The 23,901-nt window shown below is 40.1% G+C and overlaps 1 protein-coding gene across 3 annotated transcripts in view; it reads left to right on the top strand.

Moving 5' to 3' along the window:
* tmc3 (transmembrane channel like 3) overlaps positions 1 to 23,901 on the top strand; it is a 76,269-nt gene that overhangs the window by 31,869 nt on the left and 20,499 nt on the right. For 2 of the 3 annotated variants that reach the window (XM_086195680.1, XM_086195681.1), the window contains exons 1-14: positions 2,724 to 2,791; positions 5,643 to 5,724; positions 6,001 to 6,107; positions 10,394 to 10,492; positions 11,345 to 11,487; positions 11,644 to 11,791; positions 12,449 to 12,492; positions 15,382 to 15,529; positions 16,543 to 16,652; positions 16,742 to 16,820; positions 17,119 to 17,382; positions 18,711 to 18,839; positions 22,015 to 22,082; positions 22,640 to 22,768. In XM_086195680.1, coding sequence (XP_086051806.1) covers positions 6,078 to 6,107; positions 10,394 to 10,492; positions 11,345 to 11,487; positions 11,644 to 11,791; positions 12,449 to 12,492; positions 15,382 to 15,529; positions 16,543 to 16,652; positions 16,742 to 16,820; positions 17,119 to 17,382; positions 18,711 to 18,839; positions 22,015 to 22,082; positions 22,640 to 22,768 — 1,391 coding nt within the window. In that variant the 5' untranslated portion in view covers positions 2,724 to 2,791; positions 5,643 to 5,724; positions 6,001 to 6,077. Of the gene's footprint in view, positions 1 to 2,723; positions 2,792 to 5,642; positions 5,725 to 6,000; positions 6,108 to 10,393; positions 10,493 to 11,344; positions 11,488 to 11,643; positions 11,792 to 12,448; positions 12,493 to 15,381; positions 15,530 to 16,542; positions 16,653 to 16,741; positions 16,821 to 17,118; positions 17,383 to 18,710; positions 18,840 to 22,014; positions 22,083 to 22,639; positions 22,769 to 23,901 lie in introns of those variants that run through there. The other variant, XM_086195683.1, reaches the window with a different exon arrangement.

Here is a 23,901-nt window from a genome sequence, read left to right on the forward strand (position 1 = left end):
GTAATCAGTGCTGTAAAGGCGTTCAGTGCAAAATGTCATTATACATTCAGCAAGTGAAAAACAAAGTTTCAGCACTTGCCATCCTTCTCCAAAATGTTGGAAAGTCTCACAGGTCTGCCAGTGTCTTAAATATTTCTAAGTATTGTGACCTCTTGTCAAAGCTTGGACAGGAGTTTGCAGACAGATTCAGTGACTTTGAGAGACTTGAACCCTATGTGACATTTTGGCCAACTCTTTCATGGATGTGGACACAAGTGAGATTTCAGGAGAGATGGCTGAACTTTTCTGTGTTGATCCTGTTGAAATGGAAATAATTCAAAAATAATATGCAGTTCAAGTCTCAGCAGCATTCTAAACATTTCTGGAGCTTAGTACACTCAGAAAACTTCAAAAACCTTCACAAAGCAGCTTTGAAAATGTCTGCTTTGTTTGGGTGATATGAATGTAATGAAATCAAAGTTCAGAACAAGACTGACGGATAAACATTTGAATGACTCCATAAGAGTGAACCTAAGTGGGTATACTCCAGCATACCCCTCTCTTGTTGGCTCCATGCAGTGCCAATCATCTCACTAACTAAAACAGACTGTACATCACACATACCACCATGCATGTGAATACTCGTGTGAAGTGTGATACAGTCACATGGGCAGATATAACAAAATGACGAGTGGATAGTTAATATCTGTATTTGTAATTGAATCGTTTCGACAGCATTCTTATTTCAATTTGATAGTGTGAGATAAACACAAACAGTCCATACAGAAAGACAAAATGCACATGCAGTTGATTTAAATATTGTTTGTGTTTTTTTGACACAAAATGAGAGCTGTGGACACTTAAAACAGGCTCACTGAGTTTGTTTGGGTTAAAAAAAAGGGAAAAAGGTTGGAGAACCCTGGGTTAAGGAATACTTACCTCAGTTGCAGGAACGTCAGAGATGGACAGGAGTGAAGAGGAATATTGTTGTCATTATGGATAGCACAGCACCTTGGAACTCGGCCTAGAGGACGAGTCATACAAACCTTCCTGGATCGTGTAGGGTTTGTTCATCAGGTGTGGAACAAAACTTGGAGCGGCTGCCTGGATCAACCCATCACAAAGGTTTGCTTGCTGCAGGAGGCCGAAGCCACTTGAGGCTTCACTTGGGATTTGGATTTTTTTGGGACTGTTACGGGACTCACCTTGTCGGATTTTGACTGTTTGACTTTGAGTGGTGAGACTGTGGACTTTGTGTCATAAATATGATTCAAACAGAAAGAAGATTTCGCTGTGGATTATGGACATTAATCACTAAATTTTACTGTTGTTGAAAGTGTTTCCTATGTGTATGTTTCCTGATTGGTAGTGGAGTAATTATTTAGATTAACTCAATCATCGTTTTCCCCACTTTTATCAACCTCAAATTCCTCTTGCTCCTTCTCCTGTGCCTTAGGTGTCTTCACTTGACTGTCATGAATTATGCAATGCTACAAGGTCATAAAATCCCATTCCCAAGAACCTCCCTACTGCCTCAACCACCGTCTTCATAATGTCAGACCAGCTCCTTATTTCCTTGACCTTGGTAGCGTACACCACATCAACAATGAATCGAAAAGTTTTTCTTTTTTCACCACAATAGAATCAGCTGGCAAAGGAAGGTGAGGGGGACATGTGGATACCGGGGTATATCTGAAAATGAGAGCCAACATACACAGCCACATTATCACCTCTTCCTTCTATTTTCTTTAAAGCCTCTGCATATGACATCTTCTGCCGTTTTCTCACATCTTGGACCTGTTTTGCCATTTCAAAGTGCTGGCATCCCTGAAAAGACACCATATGAGAGCCTCCGCAATTGCAATATTTTGACTGTTACCTCGCATTTTAGCATATCATGTTCCCACCCACACTTTGTGCATCTTTGGCTGCCACGGCATGGCGCAGCAACACATCCATATCTTTGACATTTAAAACGTCTCAGTGGAGGCCTGTCATACTTTTTCACTTGAAACGGCAAGCATCCAAAGAAAACTCGAGTTGGCAGACTCTCCCCCTCAAACGTTATCGATACAGGAGTGTTGGGATTTCCACCACTCCGTGCTTTAAATGTCTTAACTTCTTTCACTTCTCCTCCCCTGATTTGCTCCTTTATTTCCATCTCAGTAATGTAAGCACAGACACCAAAGATAACCCCCTTGACTCCCTCAATTCTGTTTGAGACATAGGCTTCTACATTGTTCCCAGCTTTTTTTTTTTTAACCACAGCGGCTTTCTTTTGTATTTCTGCACTTTTACACATAACCATCAGCATTCCATTAGCTAGAATTCTAGCATCAACTTCGCTAACTCCCTTCAGCGATTCTGTAATTCTATATGGATTAACAGCTCTAAAGCCCCGTACTCCTTTTGAGTCCTTTTTAAACACTACTTTAAACTCAGTGCTATCCATCTTCCTCATTTTTCCTCCAGTTAGCTCTCCTTCTTTTTCTGAGGCCCCCCGGTTACTTCCAACTTTCATCCACCCCTCCTCTCCCTTGGCTGTTGCCATCGGCAGCTTTCACACTGCCTATGTCCTCTACAGTCTACAGGAATGCTAATGCTAGCTAGCATTAATGCAGTCCTGACACAGCCAGCAAACTGCAGCTGCTAACCACCTTGTCCTGGCAAAGAGTGAGGAGAGTGAAGCTGCACTTACTGGCTTGATTGGAGATGGTGAGCAGGTGAGAGCAACAGGTGAAAGCTGTTAAGCTGATGAGGGGTGTGACTGAGCAGAAGAGCAGGAGAGAGGCAGAGCAGACTGTGACAGTTTGTAAGTGCATTTTCTTCCTTGTAGAATTAAAAGATGACCAAATGAGGGTGGAAGGACAGCCCTTTTTTTCCCAACAAGAAGCACTTATTGTTGACATGGTCCTTCAAAATAATGCCACCAGACTCTGTGAAATGCAGCAGAGTTTAACTAAGACAGTGTCAACAGTGGAATCAACAGTGTCTCTCCTTCAACTGTTGACTGTCCTCCAACCAACAAACTTAGCCTGAAACAAGTGTAGAGGGTACCCTTGGAGCATTGGATCATGTCTTCTGGCTGGACCTCATACAAAGATTTGATGTTGGTGAATAAATCTCTGTGAATTTCTGCAGTAAAGTGCTTTTCCAGACCCGGTTAAGGGATTTTCGGTTAACTATATGAGCTGGATTCTGTGTCCTTAATTATTTTATGTAGTATCAAATGAATGCTCTGTAGTGAATATATTTGTACTTACTGTGTAAATCTGAACATATTGTTTGGTTTGAACACAGGATAACTGGTTTTGAGGCTATAGTTTGATATTTATATAAAAGTCTAGAGTTTTGTGAATGTAGATGGAATTTTTGGATTTGTATTTTAGGTTTTGAGAAAATGGGTGGAGCTTTCTAGAAATGTGTTTTTAGCAATAGGGAAAAATTGTAATATCCATCCTGGTCTCCGTGTTTGCTTACCGACTGTTGAGGACAGTGGAAGGGGGATGACACAGAAGTTAGCAGTAACTCTGGTCCTGGATAAGAGTTCCCCTATATCTCCCAAACTCTTGGACACATAACACTCTCAACTAGCTTCTGTTAGAAGGAAATGCAGACACAACTGGCACAGAGCATCGGCTAAAACCAGCACAGATTACTCACACACCCCAAAAAGACACCAACCAAAACTCAGTGCAATTACCAATAAAGGTCATGTGTGGGGCAGCACGGCAGTGCAGTGGTTAGCACTGTCGCCTCACAGCAAGGAGATTCCCAGCTCGGGCAGGGGATCTTTCTGTGTGAGTCTCCATGTTCTCCCTGTTCCTGCGTGGGTTCTCTCCAGGTACTCCGGCTTCCTCCCACAGTCCAAAGACATGCAATTGGGGACTAGGCTGATTGATTCTCTAAATTGACTGTAGGTATGAATGTGAGTGTGAATGGTTGTCTGTCTATATGTGTTGGCCCTGTAATAGATTGGTGACCCATCCAGGGTGTACCTTGTAAGGCTGCTGGGATAGGCTCCAGCCCCCCCATGACCCTTAACAGGATAGGTGGTAGAAAATGGATGGATGGGTCATGTGTAAAATTACTTATATAATTGAATTACTTACATAATTTTACCCTTACTGTTCGATAAATATGTAAATCAAACATGTACAAAGCTTAATAAAACTACTTATTGGAACCCAAACATTGATCTTTGCTGAAAAACAAGCATCCAGTAAACCAAACAGAGCTTAACTATGGCATCAACACATCATAAAACTTGAAATCATTATGTTTAATTTCCTTTTCCTTTCTTTTCTCCTCAGCTCAGATTAGACACACCCAAGGCAGGGGCAAAATATGGTGCAACAGAAAATATAAGACAACAACAAATTATTTTCTGTCCTGGGTGTTCTTTTTATTATCTTATCAGGAACAGTAAACCTTAGTTAAATTCCTGGACAACAACACTGTTTGCTGCGGTGAGCCCCCAGCCCCCACCCCCCAAGTTATTTTCACTGCAATGCAGTAAGCCCATAATCAGAACCACACTAATAAAACATGTAGGATTCCTTTGGTTCAGGCTGCTTTTTTATTTTAACACAGCCCTTTTCCTCCTGTGCACTGAAGATCTAAATTATATGTCTCTTTGATTTGAGAGAGAGAGGGAGAGAGGGAGAGATATCAGAACAGCACAGCTGAATTTATAGCCTGTTTTTAAAGCTCAGCTTAATTACAATGTTCAGGCTGCTGAGCCCCCATTACAATAAATTGACTTTTAGTGAGCGCTCTGACCATGAATTATTAATTCACACTGTGGATTCTCGTTAACTGAACCTCAGAATCACTCAACCAGCTGACAATATCTTGATTTATAATTGCCATCCCACATAATTTCTAGAAACCTGCACACCTGCCATTGTTTCAGTTATGATATGGAGTAAACTAGATACATGCTGCAGAATGAGACCATGATTACCATCTGCATGAAACTTATTTTTTGAAGCCTTACAAATAAATGCTGATGTAGATGTCATGATTTAATGACAAACAACAGTAATGTTTTCAAAAAATTAAGGGGCCCCACTTTTGAAGTGTATTTATGTGTAAACCTAATGTGGTCAGTCCTTATCTATATTCAGTGCTCATAGAATATCACATTTTTACTACATAGATTTCTGTCATAAGAAGGTTGTTGTTTTTACCAAATTTTCCTTTTGTTTAGATATAAGAATCAGCAATAATTTGATTTCACTTATTTTTAACAGTGTGTCTGAATCAAGTTTTCTTCAGTTTTACCATGTTTTTATATACAGTATAAAACACTGTACAGTACAACATGATAACGGATATGAGCAGCAATTCTCATTTTTTTGTGGGTAGGCTTTGACTGAAGGGAGTCATGGACTACAGTGATATTATGTGATGCAACTCCATAGTAGCCAAATGATACATATATATATATATATATATATATATATATATATATATAAGTACATAAGGTAGTAACATTACACATTTGTTAGAATAATAATTTATATGGTTGTAGGTCATCTGGATACATAGATGGTGGAATATAAAGACATCCATAATTGCTGACCTCGGTGAAGGTGTGTCAATCAGTGTGTGCTCAAGTTCCCCAGTTCCACACTACTAAACCCTGTCTAAATCTGCAGCTGCTGAAAAAACTGTACCGGCTGCTCTACAACGTTGTCGTCGTGTTCATTCCCTGGGAAGTGAGGATCAAAAAAATTGAAAGTGAGAATTTAATTTTTTTAATTCGGGGGCTGAATTCAAGTAATGCTATCATCACTAATGTTGAAAATGCTGTTATTTGTGTTGCTAAATAATGTCTGTAAATAAATTAATGAATATAATGAACAGTTGTACTGTTTTCCTGGTTGACTGACAACTTTAGTAACTGACATGGATTAACATGTATATCTAAATCAATTCTGTACAGTTATCCATATCCTGCTGGTGGGGCCATGACCTGATGGATTAATAATACAATTGTTTTCTTGTCATTTTGAGGTCACTTTGGATCTGGCGTGGCCTCCTACTTTATATTCCTCCGATGGTTGTTTGGTATCAACATCGTCCTCACCATCATGACAGGAGCCTTCATTGTCTTACCAGAGGTTAGCCCTCCTCTCACACAATACATTTGTAAGTCTTTTTATTGGAGGATCATGTTGAGTACATTTGTGACCATTTTGATTGTATTTCTTCCTCATAAATGGAGAACGTAGATCCTGCCGGTATTACAACATTAAGCGCTATTTGCATCCTTCTACAGTATATCAGCTGTTCCAAACCAGCCTACTTCAGCCACTGACCCAGTTTTTTGCTGTCCATGAATGAATTGGTTCAACTGATTTGCTTTCCGCAGCACATCTGTGGTCTGTTTACATTGCAACATCATGTAGAATGCAGCAGCTTAGTGTTTTGTTTTTTTGTTTTTGTGTATAAAAGTTTTCTACCTGCTGTGTCTCAGCAGCTAAAAGCATTTCAGTAATATACTAATGTGCACCCCAACTGGACATGTCAGTTTTAGATTACTGCTGTGTCTTAGGTTTTAGTCAACACTTTTTCTTCAATATTAAAAGATCTTACATGTCAAATTGTAAAAATTATCCAATAAGCCACCCATCTCCAACAGCACTTGGATCCAACTGCACAACCACTGCACAGCATTTAAGAGTGGGACACGGCATTCAGTGTGTGATTTGGTACTTCCCCTAGTTTTGTTGAGGATGTGGTGCAGATTTGAGATGGGGCCTTGATGCACACAGGAAACTATTTCAAGCATGAGGCCCATTGACTTCCGTTTTTCTTAAACCACTTTACAGCATCCAGCAACTTCTACTCTATATGTCAAATGTGATTACTCTCACCATCACATTGTGTCTCAGGGCATGGAGGTAGTGGGACCAAAAGCAGAAATCGGTAGCCAATCAAGCAGGTATGAAAGGTTACTAATCTTACATAACTTAAGAAGAACAGGTTCCAAGCAACAAAACTGGTTAACTGGCAGTTCTAAGTAAAACTTGCTCACCGTAACAACAATGAATAAGAGTGGAGCAGGAAGTCCTAAAACCCGGAATTCGCTTTTATGAACCTCAGGTTACCTCCTCTTAAAGTCAGTGTTTTTTTGTTTAATTAGAAATGATAAAATATTTATATTTATGATCTAGTATGTCATTTTTGTTCTGCATCTTAATTGTCAATAAAATGTCAGCTTACTTTCTCTGTCAGCTGTGGGTCAGTCAGCATCTCATTACAATCAATCAATCAATCAATCATTACTTCATCCACGTTGTTTCTTGGCAGATGGTAGATTTCCTTGCAGACTGTGATTCAGAAGATGTTGAGGATGTACTTCCAACTCTTAATTTCTACAAGACATGCAAACCCTAGCAGACACTCTCCATGCTGACACTGTTTATGTAAGCTTTTCTCTATCTAAGCTGTTTTGTTAGCTTTTGAATTATTGTTTTAGACCAGGGATTCTCAAAGTGTGGTGTGCGCGAGCTGGTAGGTACGCAAGATAAAAAATGTGTGGGATTTTCCCACACAATAAAGACATGTAAACGAACATTTCCTTTGCAAAATTTAAATCACAAGCTAGCTTATTAATTAATAAATAAATGCAGGCTATTCAAAATGAACCTCATCGCAGTATGCGACATTGTTACTTTATCCCGAATGTGGGGGGAATTGGGGGTGCGTCAACCTGGTTGGGATATAGAAGGGGGTGCATGGCCAAACAAGTTTGGGAACCTCTGTTTCAGACAAACAAAAAAAATGTTGTTTCCTCTAAGGAAATCCATTCAAACTTTAATACGCCATGTAAAAACCAGGAGTTATAACATTCTGGTTGATCCATTTATGTGTTGCCCAAAACAGCACAATGTTAACTCAGAGACTGGTGGCAACTACTTTGTGCCTTATGTCATATTTTGCACCCATATTTATTGTGTATCATCATCATCTCTTTGTTTCTTGTGTTGCTTTGTTTTTGTTTTGATGAGTCTGGCTGGTTCTTGTTTTACTTTGAATGCACTTCTCCTATTGTTATTCTTTGCTTTACACTTCCAGTCTTTATCGGTTTCATGCCTTTCTAAAGCTCCTTTCACACGGCACCAAAAACCCCGGTCAACGCGGGTTTTTTGGCACTCTGAAAGAGTCGACTCGGCATGTCAACCCACGTCGACCGACTTGCCAAGCGACCCGGGTGTTTAGCGGCTCGGCTCAGCTTACCTGCAGTGTGAAAGAGACAACCCACGTCGTCTCAGGTTTCATGTGACCTTCCTGTCGCATCCTGATTTTGTCACTGGGTGCCTGTCAGGCTTCACCTGTAGCTTCTTAGGCTCACTTCCAGACTAGCCAAAAACTCCATCCTCCTTCTCTGCATTAATGCTCAGACATTTTCCAATCCGTGCTGTGTTTGTCTGCTTTGCAAAAGAGACAACATTGCAGTGCACGCAACGACAATGCTAACATTTGACTCGTGACCTCCACGTTGTCGTTTGTTTACATCTCAGTGTTCTGGCGCACGTTTACGTGAAATACTGACGTGGTCAGCACGATGACGTATGAGAGAGAACAACACAGGCATGCAGCCTCACAGCGGGAGTTCAGACCCGGGTCTTCTGGAAGCTTGAATGCGCTCTAATGCCAAGCAAACGCAGATACAAAAGCCTGCGTTGACCTGCGTTTTTCAGTGTGAAAAGGGTATTATAGGTCTTTTATGATCAGACACAGAGTTGATGAGGCTTTTTGTTGGTCTGTAGCTAGAGTTTAGAATTGAATCTTTGTTGGGTTTGGACAAAACTAAGATGAGGGCTGTATTGGAGTATGTACTTAAGTCCCATTAACAATTTTGACAAAATGAGATTTGAGATGGCAGGATTCAGTGGCGTTGTAGTAGTGTTGTCATGATACTGGATTTCACACTTCGATATGATATTTTGAAAAATATTGATATTCGAGTCGATTTTTGATACTACGCAAACACTCAGAATTTTGTGCAAAAATGTTTTTTATCTAAAGAAAAATAAAGACCTTTATTTTTGGGGTAGAGAACTTTTTCAAGTTATTCTTTACTCATCAACAGAACGCAAATAAGTTTTAATATATCTAACCTACAGTCGATTAGCTTTAGCTTGCACTCAACACAACATGTTAAAGTAAACACCGATAGATGTGATTACTCTCAGCAACCCATACTTCAAGTTATACTGTTATCAACCTTTTTGAATTCCTTATACAGGTCCGGGTGTCTGTCTTGGAGGTGCTTTGCTACATTCGTCGTTTTCTCTCCTTTTGTCGGCACAGCTCTGTTGCATCTCTTGCATATGGACTTGCTCCTGTCCTTTGGCTTTCCTTGTTCATCCGACTCAAATCCAAAGAACCTCCAAACAGCACTTCTGCTATTTTGTTTATTTATTAAAACTGGTTGTGAAGGTCCTGCAGATGCCATCTCATGGCAGCTTCCACACATAGAGCGAAGACACCAAAAACAATACAGCCAGCGGTGTTTGTGTGAGCGAGGCAGGAGGGGAGGGGCTGCTGCATGATGGCTCGCTCCCCAGGGCAGCGCTCTGTCTGTTTGTGTGTGTGTGTGTGTGTGTGTGTGTGTGTGTGTGTGTGTGTGTGTGTGTTGATGGCGGCACATGTGTAAACCAAGGAGGCAGGTAGAGTATCGATACTATGGAAAAGTCATTTTGTACTGTTTTTATTTTTCAAAATCGATATTTAATTGATAAATCAATATTTTTGACAACCCTACGTTGTAGTAAATTCCTGCTTTTCTGTGTGTATTTATTCCACAATAGTTGTGTTCCTGCCAGCAGTTATGTATTTAACGGGAAACAGATTCATTGTGAACACCTAGGTAATGGAATGGGTAAAAGAAATAATCAGAATATATGTTGATCACATGTCCAAGTAAGCAGGCTGCATAATTTGTTGTTTGCAAACTGAAAGAGGAAAGCATGATGTAAATGTCGATGTAAATGTTGACCTGCGTTTTTCAGTGTGAAAAGGGTATTAGTCAGTCAATGTGTTACTCTTCATGAGTCACAGGCCTGCTCCTTGCGTCTCTTATCCTATCACTTCCTTCCCTGCCCTCGTTTTTCTCCCACCTGTCTTGTTGTGACATTTAGTTGTGCTTGTGCTTTAGTTTGTCTTTTTCAGTTCTTTCTGGAATCTTCAAATCATCAATCTTGTAGCACACCTTGTCTGTTTTTTGCATCCTTGTTTTCTGCCTGTATTTTGTTGATTATTTTACTAATTAAATGCAGTCTCCTGCAGTTCCTTTGCAGTGCTGTTGTTACCTGCATTCTGGTGCACCTGCCTCCACATCACTAAATCCTGCCATTACTGACAGTACATTGAATTAGTCCGTGTTTGTCTGTACTAGCTGCTGGCTGGAGCTCCATTTGGAACAACAAGAAGTAAAACTATTCCGAAGGAACACCTGGCTTCAGCCCAGGACCTGGACACTATCTGGTCTCTTGGGGCAAGTCTCTCTCTCCTTTAACTGTGTTTTTTTTTGTTTTTTTTAAATATAATTTTAAAAAGTATTTGAAAAAAAATCACATCATTTGACAAAAACTACTTGAATTATAGCGACTACTAATTTCATCATCCCTCTCCCAACAGAAGTAACACACCATAGGCAGGGTTGTAATGATAAATTATACTGAACTGCCCACAGTGGATTAATGGTTTGCAGTGGGGTGAGGTGTTTGTATGTCCTCATGAGAGCCTAAGACTTGTCCTTATGTCTCAGAAAAGTAGGAAAACCAGCAAAATTCCCTCAAAACTATTGCAACTACAAAACTATTGTCTTAATCTTACATATCTTGAACCAAGTTACACACATTCAGACTGTTTTGTAAAATATACTTTGAGATTCCTCAACATCCATCAAGTTAGCCTTCTCTTTGAAGGTCTGCCTTGTACATTAAAATTCATTAATGAAATAGATATTCAGGGGCAGCATGGCTCAGAGGTAGTGTGGCTGTTAAGCAACCGATGGGTCACTGGTTCAATCCTCACTTACCCTGGTGACCATGTCAAAGTATTCTTGAGCAAGACACTGAGCCCGTAATTGCTCCTAATGGCCCGTCTTGTGCGTACCCTGCCTCTCACCCAATTTCGGCTGGAATAGGCTCAGCCCCCCCCCCCCCCCCCCCATACATAACCGATAAATAAATGGATGGATGGAACTACATATCACCAAATCATATGTAATGATTTTTGGTTTGTCAGTAGTGTGTTAACTGATTTAGATTTTGTAAGATTCATTACATGGGGGTGTATCCTTTGTTTCATAATATATGCTGTGTGTGTGCTTGACTTTCCACAGGGATATCTGCAGTACTCTGTGCTATTTTACGGTTACTATGGCAGAGTGAGGAAAATTGGCAGCGCAGGGTACCGCTTGCCCCTCGCCTACTTCCTGGTTGGGATGGCTGTCTTTGCCTACAGTTTCATCATTCTTTTAAGAAAGTAATTATGAAATTCTATTCTGTTAAAACTGATGTCACAGCTGCAGGTAGGGCTGGGAACTAAAATGTAGCTGATAATTTACATTGAGGAGGAATATTTTTGAATGTTTGATTAAAAATTATTTTGGGTCTTTTTCTTATTACCGTCTATCCACAGAATGGCCAAGAACTCACGTCTAAGTCTAGCAAGTGCCTCTGATGAGAACTTTACATTCTGTTGGCGGGTTTTCTGTGCCTGGGATTACCTGATAGGAAATCCAGAGGCTGCAGAAAGCAAAGGAGCTGCCATTGTCAACAATATCAGGGTTAGACTGAACACAAAACTAATAAGAAAAAAGTAGTCTGCACTGGACATATTCTCAGGGTGTATTCACACCTTTCTTGTTTGGAATAGTTGCTCTGAAACCAGGAGCATTTCCTGGGGCAGCGTGTTTGCAAAACATCTTACATTGAAAAATGCAAGTCAGTGAGTATAATTATGTCCTTATGAAAAAAGGCATTCCTATATTTACTATGATTAGCATATTTGTATAGTTTAAGCCATCACTGCATCCACCTGTCACTGTTGATCTAGGATGTTTTAATTGTATCAATATTGGTTTGGTGGCACAGTGGTGCAGTGGTTAGCACTGTCACCTCAGCATTTAGAAATATTTAAAAAGTCTATAAAATTTCTAAAACGGAGTATTTGTGATTCAGTTAGGATTTAACTGAACATACAAAAGTCATAGAAAAGTCTTGGTAAAATGTGTACGAAACCACAAGTGAGAGAATGGTCAGAGGTGGAAATGGACAAATGCAACAATCAAAACAAACCATATAAACTTCAGGTGTGAATGTGCCCTAAGAAGTTTCATGTTTCTTTGCAGTATTATAATAGTAATGTGTTATTGCACAGACCAGTAATAATGAAAAATGGTTGATTTTAACCCTCACACTGACGTTAAATGTTTTCTGTGTAGGAAGCCATCGTTGAGGAGCAAGAAAAGAAGAAGGATACCAGTCTGTGCGTGCCTTTGTTGTTTGTGTGTCTTGATACATGCTTTTGCGTTTGTGGCTTAACCCCCATGCTTGCGTACCCCTGGAATCATGTAGAAATCAAACTGAATTGTGGTACTCTGATATCGTTAGAGTTTATATCCAATGGGATGTGTACTCATCCTTCGAGAGTCACTAGAATTTTAAAAGGACAATACTGAACAGAGGAAAGAAAAATTTAAACATGCTCTGACCAACGGATGCAAAGCCCCAATTAAAAGTTAAGGTTATTTGGTGTCATGTCAGAATATGCTGGGATCGTCCAAATCTTTAGGGGTGCAAGCAGAAAAGCTATGTGAATTGTATTATGTTTGTACAGATTCTTTTAGAATTACTGGGAGTCCACGCTCAAATGGGCTGGGGACTGGGTTTGCAAAGACGTTTGTAATTACTCAGATTTCTATTATTAGAATTCCCTTGTTAATCATGTTACTGCAGCATAAAGTTGTCACCTGCAAGTGTTGCCTTAATCGAGGTAACAAGTAATTTTGTCTGGTAATTCTGAATTTAGCACTTTATGCCGGTGGTAACACCATGATAGCAATGATCCTATCAACAGAAGACCACTGAAACCATTCAGTATCTCCTTCACTTTGACTGTACCAAATTTGATTGAGATACTACAAAGCACATAGACGCTACAAAGGTGTTTCTAAGGTTCAGGCCAGACAGACACTCCATTTGGTACAGTTGGATCCCCAAAATGGGTATTGGGGTATTTGAGGTACCCACCAATGGGTCAGCTCAAAGCACAATGGGTCAGTGGAGTAGCAGCAGCATGGTGTTAAAGTGTGTTTCATTAGGAAAACAGTGACACATTAGCAGAATTAAAGCTTTCAAATAACCGTTTGTACATACCTCTACACTTTTTCGTTCGTAGACCCATCAAAAATTTACTGAAATACAAATCAACTTTATTTACCACATTTGCTTTCATGAAAGCTAGACATTTCTCTGTAGCTTGTATAAGCAGGACTCTATTTATGGGCACAATAAAACACTATACAGTGGTGGAAAAAAGTTTTTGGACACACCATGCATTTGTGAAATATTGCATTAAGAATCACTCTTAGGACTTCAAGTGCAATTTCTCTTAGTACAGTCACAGCCAAAATACTAAACAAATCCTAAAGAAGCCATTAAAAACATGTTTTTTATTAAAAGAGACAATTTTTGTTACCATGCTTTGTGTCTATTTAAAGCCAGCAAATTTGAAAGTTCTTCAGAGACAAGACTGGCTAAAACAAGAAGGAACATAATGCAGGAATACACGCCTGAGGATACGGATTCTCAGGCAGGGAGGGTACAGCTGCCTCCAGATAGACAGGGAGTGCAGATGCAGCCCTTCAGCAGTTTGATACACATTGCAGAAATACAGACAAACCAACAGCTTGGAAGACAAACCAAGATCTGGGCATCCAAGGATTTCTTCAGTAAGAAATGACCACATCCTGATCTGTGTGTGCAGCGAAAACCCCCATATGATATCACAGGAGTTTCAGCAGCAGTGGTAAAACCAAACTGGTTTCAGTGGTTCCATCCATACTGTATGTGGCTGACTTTTAGATCATGGCTTCAGGCCCTACAAGGCTGTCAAGAAGCCCCTGATCAATGAGAGACAGAGGTTAGCCTGGCATTGTTGGGCCTAAGCACACAGGAACTGGACAGCCTAGAGCTGGGAGAAGATTCTGTGGTCAGATGAGTCGAGTTTCCAATTTTATACTTCTCCTGCTCATGTGAAGGTATGCAGAAAGCCAGGTGAAGCATTATCTCCAGCATGTTGAGTACCTACTATCAAGCATGGTGGAGGCAGTGTCGTGGTTTTGTGACACATGAGTGCTGCTGGTGTTGGTCATCTCACAGTCTATGATGGCACATTGAAATCTGCCAAATATTGTGCCATTCTTGAAACCCACGTGCTCCCTTCTGTATGTGAACTGTTCCAGCGAGGTAAAAACTGGATGTTTCAACAAGATAATTCCCTTTGCCACACATCCAGTCAGTAAAACTTGACTGGCAGAAGCACAGTATCCGGGTATTAGAGTGGCCAGCTCAATCTGCAGATATGAGCCCCATTGAAAATCTGTGGTGGATTATTAAAAGATCTGTCTCAAAGCATAAAGCATCAAATTTAGTAGAATTAAAAAGCAGTAAATCAAGAAAAATGGAACAAGATTGCCCTTCAATAGTGTAAAAGGCTCAAGGGGAACATACCTGCCATGATTAGAGCTCTACTGCGTGCTAATGGCAGGACTACTAAAAATTCATTTGATGATGTGATGGTTTTATAAATTATTTTGTTCAACTTTGAACACATTCTCTTTTATTTGTTGATTTTGATACTGAAAATATTGAGAATTGAGATATTGAAACTGTCAAGAATTTAGTTGTCAGTTTTTCTTGTAAAAAATAAACAAAAAATATAATTTGTATTTGTTTGTGTCTATCTAATGCAGCCACACCTTTTGAAAGACGAAAAAGATTTTTCAACAAATATTTCATGATAATATTTGAGATTGTGTAAAAATTTAAGGGTGTCCCAAAACTTTTTTCCACCACTGTATATTTTTATACCCAACGTATATTTATGTGCTGAGTTTGTGCTATTGTTTTAGAAAGACATACATTGTTGGCTCACATCACAACGCAAAACATTTACTAGTTCTAATGGAGGCCCCCAAAAATCTGAACAAACACAAAATAGGGTTCCTGCAGCCTTACTTTTTAATCCCGAAACTCTATGTATGGTCCCATGAGCTGCTGTTCCATCACATGTATGATCCACAGTCCACACACTAAAATGACTGCTTCCAGCAAAGGTTCATACTGATCCATACATTTATGTGCATTTCTTTAGGGCAGTTCTCATCAGTCTCCGTTTCTTAGCCAACATCCTGGTACTAATGTCTCTGGCTGGCAGCATCTACATCATCTACTTTGTGGTGGACCGTTCTCAGAAATTGGAGCAGGAGAAGCCGGAGCTGACGCTGTGGGAGAAGAATGAGGTAGCAGAGCAGACATCATCATCATTGGTTTGATCAGATTATACAACATAGAATACAGTCCTAAGGAATCAGTGAAAGTGGAGACCTGAGTATAATCCAATGGAAAAACTATTATCTGTCAGTAAGAATCATTCTATCAGCTTAATGATTGCAAGGACACATGGGTCACCTCTGAATCCAAATACAGTATAATATATTGTAACTACTATAACATAATGATCAATTTCTGACATCTAGTACACGTTAGTCTCCACCTCAATAATAATTAAGTCTACTATAAACTGAGCGAAGCAATCAATTCTCATGAGTAGTTGCTGGCTAATAGAACTATAGCATCCCTCTTCTTTGAAAAAAGTGTTTTTTGATTAATTTTAATACAAACATTTTTCAAAATACTCTAATTGTAATGTCAGTGTATTTAAAAAGCATAACATGAATATATGAAAAACATAAATCGGGGGATTAAGCTTTCTGTTCATTATCTCTCACCTCTGGGGCAATGAAAACATCACCTAGTCAATACAGTGGTATTGCCTATGAATACATGTAGCAACCTTGAATTTGATGCTTTAATAAGGATTGTTTTTGCCCCAAGGAGAGAAGTCAGCAGTAAGTTTAGGACATCAATGAGAAAAGAGAAATTTGTTAGTTCATGTGCGCAAGATGCCCTAATATGTCTCTCCACAAAATCATCGTCGCTTTGGACAAAAGCGTCTGCTAAATGAAATTGTAGAATTGTAGAATCCGAGACTGTAAGTCCTTTGCCATGGCCACACATTTGACTCTGACTCAGTGTATCATAAGTAAGAGTACTATCAATGATGTAGAAACTTTACTCGACAAAGAATGTTCAACATGAAATAATAGTGTTTCAAATGATCGCAACTGCGAGCAAAAACAATGTGAGCACAGAGACATTCATGTCTGCCATGTCCATGTCCACTACTTTAAAATCTGAATTTCAACTCAAAATTAAGAAATTTGAAGAAAGTTATGATGTCCTCTCTCTTAAGGTGAGTGTGGTGGTCTCTCTCATCACCATGATTGCACCATCAGCCTTTGAGCTGGTGGCTCAGCTGGAGATGTATCACCCACGAACGTCACTGCGATTCCAACTGGCTCGGTATGTGTATTGTTTGATTTAAAATTCATTACAAAGTATAAAATAATTCACTGGCTGTACTGCACATTAATGTGCATCTTTGTTCACAGAGTGCTTGTTTTATACCTGGGGAATCTCTACAGCCTCATTATTGCCCTCCTTGATAAGGTCAACAGTATGAGCTCTGCTGTGAGTTTTTTTTTATGGTATTTTGTTGTTATTTTTGTGTGTGTGTTTTTTTTGTTGTTGTTTTTTTTACAACCCGGGTCATTCTTTGATGTTCTCACAGTGAACTGTCCAGTTACTGTATTAACCTTAAAAATCTTTTGGCAATTATGTGGATGCTGACTTTTTCATCAAGAAATATATTTTGCTGTTTTGTTTTTCTTTTTTTAACATGATGTGTCAAAATGTGAGCTATAACATTTTTGAACATGTAAGAATTTGACACCTCAAGGTGATGGACATGCATTTGTATACTTTTCAGATACCACTGAGTCCAAGTAACTGGTCTGACTCTAGCTCCTTCCTAGCAACAATCTCGCAGCCCGACATGGAAAGTTTGTCCACCCTGGTGGCTGAGATCTCTGTCTCACATCGCAACAGCACAATAACAACCGTTGCCACAGTGCTGGATGTTGCCAACAGCAGCAGCAGAAGAAGCTCAGGGACTGTCTCCAACCACACAGCTCTGTTTGAGAAGAACACTCGCTCTCAGCAGGACCAATGCTGGGAGACTTATGTCGGCCAGGTTCTGTTAGTCATTGCATTACACTTTGAAGTATACCTTTTACCACTATTTTAACCCAAAAAATATGTCTTATTCTTGAAATTTCAATGTTGAAACCTATATGTTCTCATTACCATATCAGATCTTTTTGTGTATGAAACTTAAGTATTTGTTACAGGACAGAGCTATTCAAAACATCCATCCATCCATTTCCTACCACTTATCCTGTTAAGGGTCGCAGGGGGGCTGGAGCCTATCCCAGCTGCTTTCGGGCAAGAGGCGGAGTCCTCCCCGGATGGGTCACCAGTCCATCACAGGGCCAACTCATATAGACAGACAACCATTCACACTCAAAGCCACACCTACAGTCAATTTAGAGTATCAATCAGCCTAGTCCCCTCTTGATGTCTTTGACTGTGGGAAGAAGCCAGAGTACCTGGAGAGAACCCACACAGGCACAGGGAGAACATGGAGACTCCACACAGAAAGACCCCGTGCTTGAGCTGGGGCTCCAGAATCTTCATCAGAGGAGGGCCATCCATCCATCCATCCATCCATCCATCCATCCCTGTTATATTGCTTGTATTGCCAGACTCTCTTTTAGACTTCATTTTCTGTTTTCTTCCCTTTTTATGTGGTTTTGTGGTTTAACCATTTGTTACCATTGCTAGAATTGCAATGTTTCCTGCAAGATTTCCAGCACTAATTCAAGCTCTCCACTGAAGGTTTGTGCTCTCACAGCAGTTTATGTTGAGATCACTTGAATAACATCAGGGTGAAAGGTTAATAAGAGTTATGCTTTATGATGCCAAAAAAAAAGAACAGACAACTGAGATACCCCCCACTTTAATAGACCAGGGAAGGGAGATCAATTCAGAAGAGGTCACTTAAGATACACACACAGATGCATCTTAATCTCTGAACAGGGTTTTATTGCCACTTATTTTCCTGTCTGTATATCTTTTCTGTCTTTCTGCCAGTCTTTTGTATCCATCCATTTGCTCTTTTGTTTATTTCCGACCACTTTTTCCATCCAACTCTCATTTGTTGCCATGGTCCACCCTACACAAGCTTCTGTGTAGTGATATATACTGATCACTGATTATTGCTGGATGCTGGATGTTTGCTGAAGACATGCTGACATAGCTATCTTTAGCAGTATGTAGCCACAGCGTGATAAAAAAAAGCGTTACTTTCTTTCTCTGTGGGAATCTCAGATGTCCATTTTCTAGCTTTTGTGTAGTAATAACTTATATAACTGTGTGCAAATTTACACCATAAATCAATAGATGTGTGTGTGTGTGTGTGTGTGTGTGTGTGTGTGTGTGTGTGTGCGCGTGTGCTTCCAGGAGATGCTGAAGCTTTCCATCATTGACATGATCTTCACAGTGGCCAGCATCCTGCTGATTGACTTCATCAGAGGTTTGGTGGTTCGTTACCTTAGTGACTGCTGCTGCTGGGATTTAGAGAGCAAGTTTGTAAGTCATACACACTGTCCCTGGACTTGTTTGAAACTTTACGTAAATCCTTTTGAATGTTTTTGTGGGTTTTTAATAAATGAAGAGTTGCAGTATATAGACATGTTTATCCAGATGTATCTAGTGTCTTACATTTTTTGAGGTTGTTGGAATTGTGAATATTACATTTATTGATTGTACAAAATTTTAAAGTAAGATAGGTATGTGAAAATAATCATATGAAACAAATGCAGTCTATCCATCCGTCCATTTTCTTCCGCTTATCCTGTTAAGGGTTGCGGGGGGGCTAAAGCCTGTCCCAGCGGCTTTTGGGTAAGAGGGGTTCACCCTGGTCGCTAATCCATTGCAGGGCCAACATACAGTATACAGACAGACAACCATTCACACTCACAGCCACGCCTACAGTCAGTTTCGAGTATCCAATTAGCCTAGTTCCCACTTGCATGTCTTTTGACTGTGGGAGGAAGCCAGAGTACCCAGAGAGAACAGGGAGAACATGCAAACTGCACACAGAAAGATCCTGTGCCCAAGCCAGGACTCGAATCTGGAACCTTCTTGCTGTGAGGCGACAGTGCTAACCACTGCACCACCGTGCCACCCCAAAATGCAGTCACTTTTAACTTTTTTCTAACCAGAATATCAGCAACCGTTATTGAAGCTAGGGAATGTTCTCCCTTAAATAATAAGTAACCACAATGGGTATTTTGTAAAGCGGTTTTCTTCATGTAAACTTAATCTGATTATTGGTTTATGGAGTTCACTGATATTCCCAGGGGTAGGATGACACCCAATTTAAGGGATCTATTTATGCGCCATGCATTTAGGCCATGTTCAGCCTTCTTTTGGTATTTAGAGACCACGCAGTGAGGAAGCAAACAGTGCATGGTCCAAAGACAGTCAAGAGATATCTAACTATTCATCAGTGTTTGGTTTAATTGATGTCACACCCTATCACTGTGTGTTCACACCAAACGCGAATTCACACTTTCACGCAAACAGTTTCGATACAAAGTCTATGCAGACGCGCAAATGACGCGAATTTTCAGTCGGGCGGCGCGAATGATGCGAATTTCGCAACGCAAAAAATTCGCATCATTCACACAAGTTGGAAATATTTAACTTTGGCGAAAAATTCGCATTAAACTCGGTCACGAAAGCCAGTCAGCGCTGGGGTTGTCCCAACATTACTGCTGACTGTGCCACAAGATGGAGGACAAGTTGATTGTGGCTGTGTGTGGGAACCCGGTGCTAGATGACACTATGTGTCAAAATTACAAGAACCAGTTGAATAAGTTGGTGTCCATTCGTGAAATTCTTTCACCGATCCTAGTTAGCAGGAAGCGGCAGTTATCCAGATGCAGCCCCTGGAGGAGCACGGTGAAATTCACTGAGCTGTGCTCGCCTCTATATGGTGTTGTGAATCCAGATCCGACGGCATTGAGGTTTACGACGTATTTCGGCCTTCCACAGCTGGTACAACGCAGCAGTTCTTTGTATATCCATGGTGAAATGGCGGAAAGAAACGTTGCCAGAAATAGTGAAATAGTCGCTACTCGGGCAAGTGAGCGAATTAAGGTATTTGCACGAATGACACAAATGGACACTAAAATGATCGGGCGGTCAAATTCGTGCAAATAATGCGACGTGAAATTCGCATTCGCGTTTGGTGTGAACACGAATGTGAATTTCGAGTTGCGTTATTCATGCGAATTATAAATAAATAAATATTTGGGCAGCAAGAAGCCACAGTATTTTCATGTTTTAGGTCATCAATGGAGCTGTGCTGCAATTTGGGCATCAACTTGTCAAAGACCAGCCTCTTCTTTGTCACTGTCACATATGGTTTTCATTGTCCCAAAATAGCAATATGCCATGCTTGTGCCAAAATACCCCTCATTAACATATTTAACCACTTGCCTGCACATGCAGAGCCCAAGCTCATCTGCTAGTTAAAAGGTGTGGTTGCTGGGCTGAAATTTTTTTTTGCTGGCTTGCAACCAGCAATGAGGCTTGCACTTGACTGAGCACCAGTTTGCACCATGCTTAAAATAAGGCCCACTGACTCACCAGATGGTTTCAGATGTCCCACAGATGCATACTGGTAGATAAAGAGTCTGTTGTAGAAAAAAGTTGTGATTTGCATCCAGAAACTGAATGAACAGCCTGTGAACAGTCTTACAGCTGTACGAAAAGGCAAAGACAAAATGGTCACTAAGAGTGAAATAATCTGATCTGATCTAAAGCTCGGTGAATTTCACCGCTCGGTGTGCTCACCTCTAGATGGTGTTGTGAAACCAGAAACAACGATTTAGTTTTCGGACGTATTTCTGCCTTCCACAGCAGGTACACCGTAACAGTTCTTTGAATATCCATGATGAAATGGCGGAAAGAAATGTTGCCAGAAATAGTTGCTACCTGGGCAAGTGAGCAAATTTGCGTATTCGCGCGAAAGACACAAATGGACACTAAAATGGTCCGCCGGTCAAATTTGCACGAATAACATGACGCGAAATTCGCATTCGCGTTTGGTGTGAACACACAGTCAGTAACTATTGCATACACACATACAGTAGAACGTGACATTCTGTTCCACCCTTCTGCAGTCTGTGCCCCTATCTGGCAACCCCCAGAAAATAAAAATTCTAGACCCAAACCCAGAGAGGGTTATTTGGTAGTGTTATTATTTATTTCCTCACTTTTTTCTTTTAAGAACCCAGACATGGTTATTTGGTTGTTTGGCTTTCTGGAAAACAATGCATTTTCATGTTTAGACACCCCTGCAATCGTCAAAACTTTTCTGTTACAAACTGACCCCGGCCCCCCATCAGAGAAGGGAAAAGTTATGTGGCCCTCACAGAAAAAAGTTTGGGGACCATTGTTGTAGATCAAGGGAAGCTCTAGTACCAGTGAGAAAGAAGTTTGAAGGAAGAGGACAAAGAGGAGGTAAATATTCACAGACTCCAACTCTAAATCAATAACTCTCAATAACTTAATCTGCCTCAGTTCTCCAAAGAATCAACAGTGCTAAAGATTTATTAACACAAATTATAGCTTTCAAATTAATCGATAAACACCCAGGAGGAATATATTTTTCATCAGTATGTTCAGAAATAAACAAAATTAAGATATAGTAAGTAACCTAAGTAACACAATAATGCTTTTTCTGTCTTCTCAGCCTGAATATGGAGAATTCAAAATAGCCGAGAATGTCTTGCACCTGATTTATAACCAAGGAATGATCTGGTGAGTATTAAAAAAAAAACTATTAGAATGAAAATATTGAAATTCTTCACAAACATAATAGAGGAGCCAGAGACTCAGTGTCTGTGCTACCTTCTCAGGTGCTTGAAGAATACAAAGGTTGCATGCACACACTCATATGTAAATTCTTCCAAATCAAAAGTGTTTTATCTTTTGCAACAATTATGGCTTAGGATGGTAGCCTCTGTAAGAAATCTCTCACAAATTTAAGATTTTATTAGATTCGTGGAAATCATATCCTATCTGTGTCTCACAACCCCTCAGGGGTCCTGACCCCCATTTTGGGAACCTCTGTAGTAGAGGATCTATTTCAAAAATAATAGTCCTGCCGGGGCTGACCAACCAGTCTCCATGACCCTGTTTAAAGAGCTGTGGCCTTCTGTAATATCTCCATTACACCTCTGTGGCCAAGTCCACTTTGTTTCCTCAGCTCATTTCAGAGATGTCTCCACGCAGCAATGAAAATTATGAATGTCTTTTATGTTGACTCTGACCCAGAGGTTGTGTCTATGTGTATTTGGCTTTTCTCTCTCCTGTAGGATGGGAGCTTTTTTCTCTCCTTGTCTTCCTGCATTTAATGTGTTGAAGCTGATTGGTCTGATGTATCTGAGGAGCTGGGCTGTCCTAACCTGCAATGTTCCCCATCAGCAAGTTTTCCGAGCATCCAGGTCTGATATTCACCCACATGTTTTTGTGCTTGTATGTGGGATTTGTTTTTTGTGAACATGCTTGTAGTAAAAACTTAGAAATTTTGAGAAATTTGCCTGAGGACAGGCTGAAATTTGTAATAGATTTGAATCGATTTCTTTTTTTTTCCAGTCCAATCAAGTGGCTAATCTTTAACCAATTTGAATTTTAAGGGATTTATGTGTGTTCTGTTTTTAACCCTGAAAATATCTGCTGCATAATAGAAATGTCATCTACACTGCAGGTTGGTCTTTGGTAAATTCTCCAGACAATGACCTTCTCCCTTTACTTTGGGACATTACATCATTGATTATTAACTCATAGGCGGGGTAATGTCTGTGTAATGTCCTGTGACTTATTCTTATATTTATGGTCACATTAATCCATCCAAATAGATTCTGCATATAAATAGAATCTGTAGGCAAGGGTGAAAATGTTGGGAAAGGGCAGCTTCTGGTCTCTGTTTTTCATTTGAGTAGCTTTGACCAATCATGTTTTAGTGGGCCTCGGTTTTCTCCTTGTAAACAGTTCATGCAGAGTGCAAAATAGATGTAACACATTAGCCCAAATGCAAGGTCAGAAAAATGGACATTGTCTATATTTGAAAAAGCTGCTGACGAAACATAAACTGAGAGTAAACTGGCGACTTTTGAAACAATCATATTTGTCATATTTTTATTTTGGTTGCAAATGTCTCAAGTTTGTAAATGGACTATATTTCTTTGGTTTTATTTCTTTATTTTGCACACATTACAAATTGCAGACAATAGATGGGTCAAAAAAATGTGCAGGTAGAGACAAGAAATCACAAAGGGCGGAAATGAGGTCTCTTACCTAAATATATAAAAGGATTAGAGTAAACACAATAGGGCATGCAGGATAAAAGATATAAAAAAACAGTCTTCAGGCATTGAGCAATCATAAAATATAAAGATGATGAGAAATTATCATGGAAACTTCAGAAACAAATCCATCCATCTATCAATCCGTTTTCTACAGCTTTTCCTGTTAAGGGTCGTGGGAGGGCTGGAGCCTATCCCAGCAGCCTTTAGGCTTGAGGCGGGGTACACCCTGGACGGGTGGCCTGTCCATTGCAGGGCCAACACATACAGAT

This window comes from Aulostomus chinensis, chromosome 23 (genome assembly GCF_037954235.1).
Source record: "Aulostomus chinensis isolate RoL2024-O1b breed Wild chromosome 23, RoL_Achi_v1.0, whole genome shotgun sequence".
Lineage (NCBI taxonomy): Eukaryota > Metazoa > Chordata > Actinopteri > Syngnathiformes > Aulostomidae > Aulostomus > Aulostomus chinensis.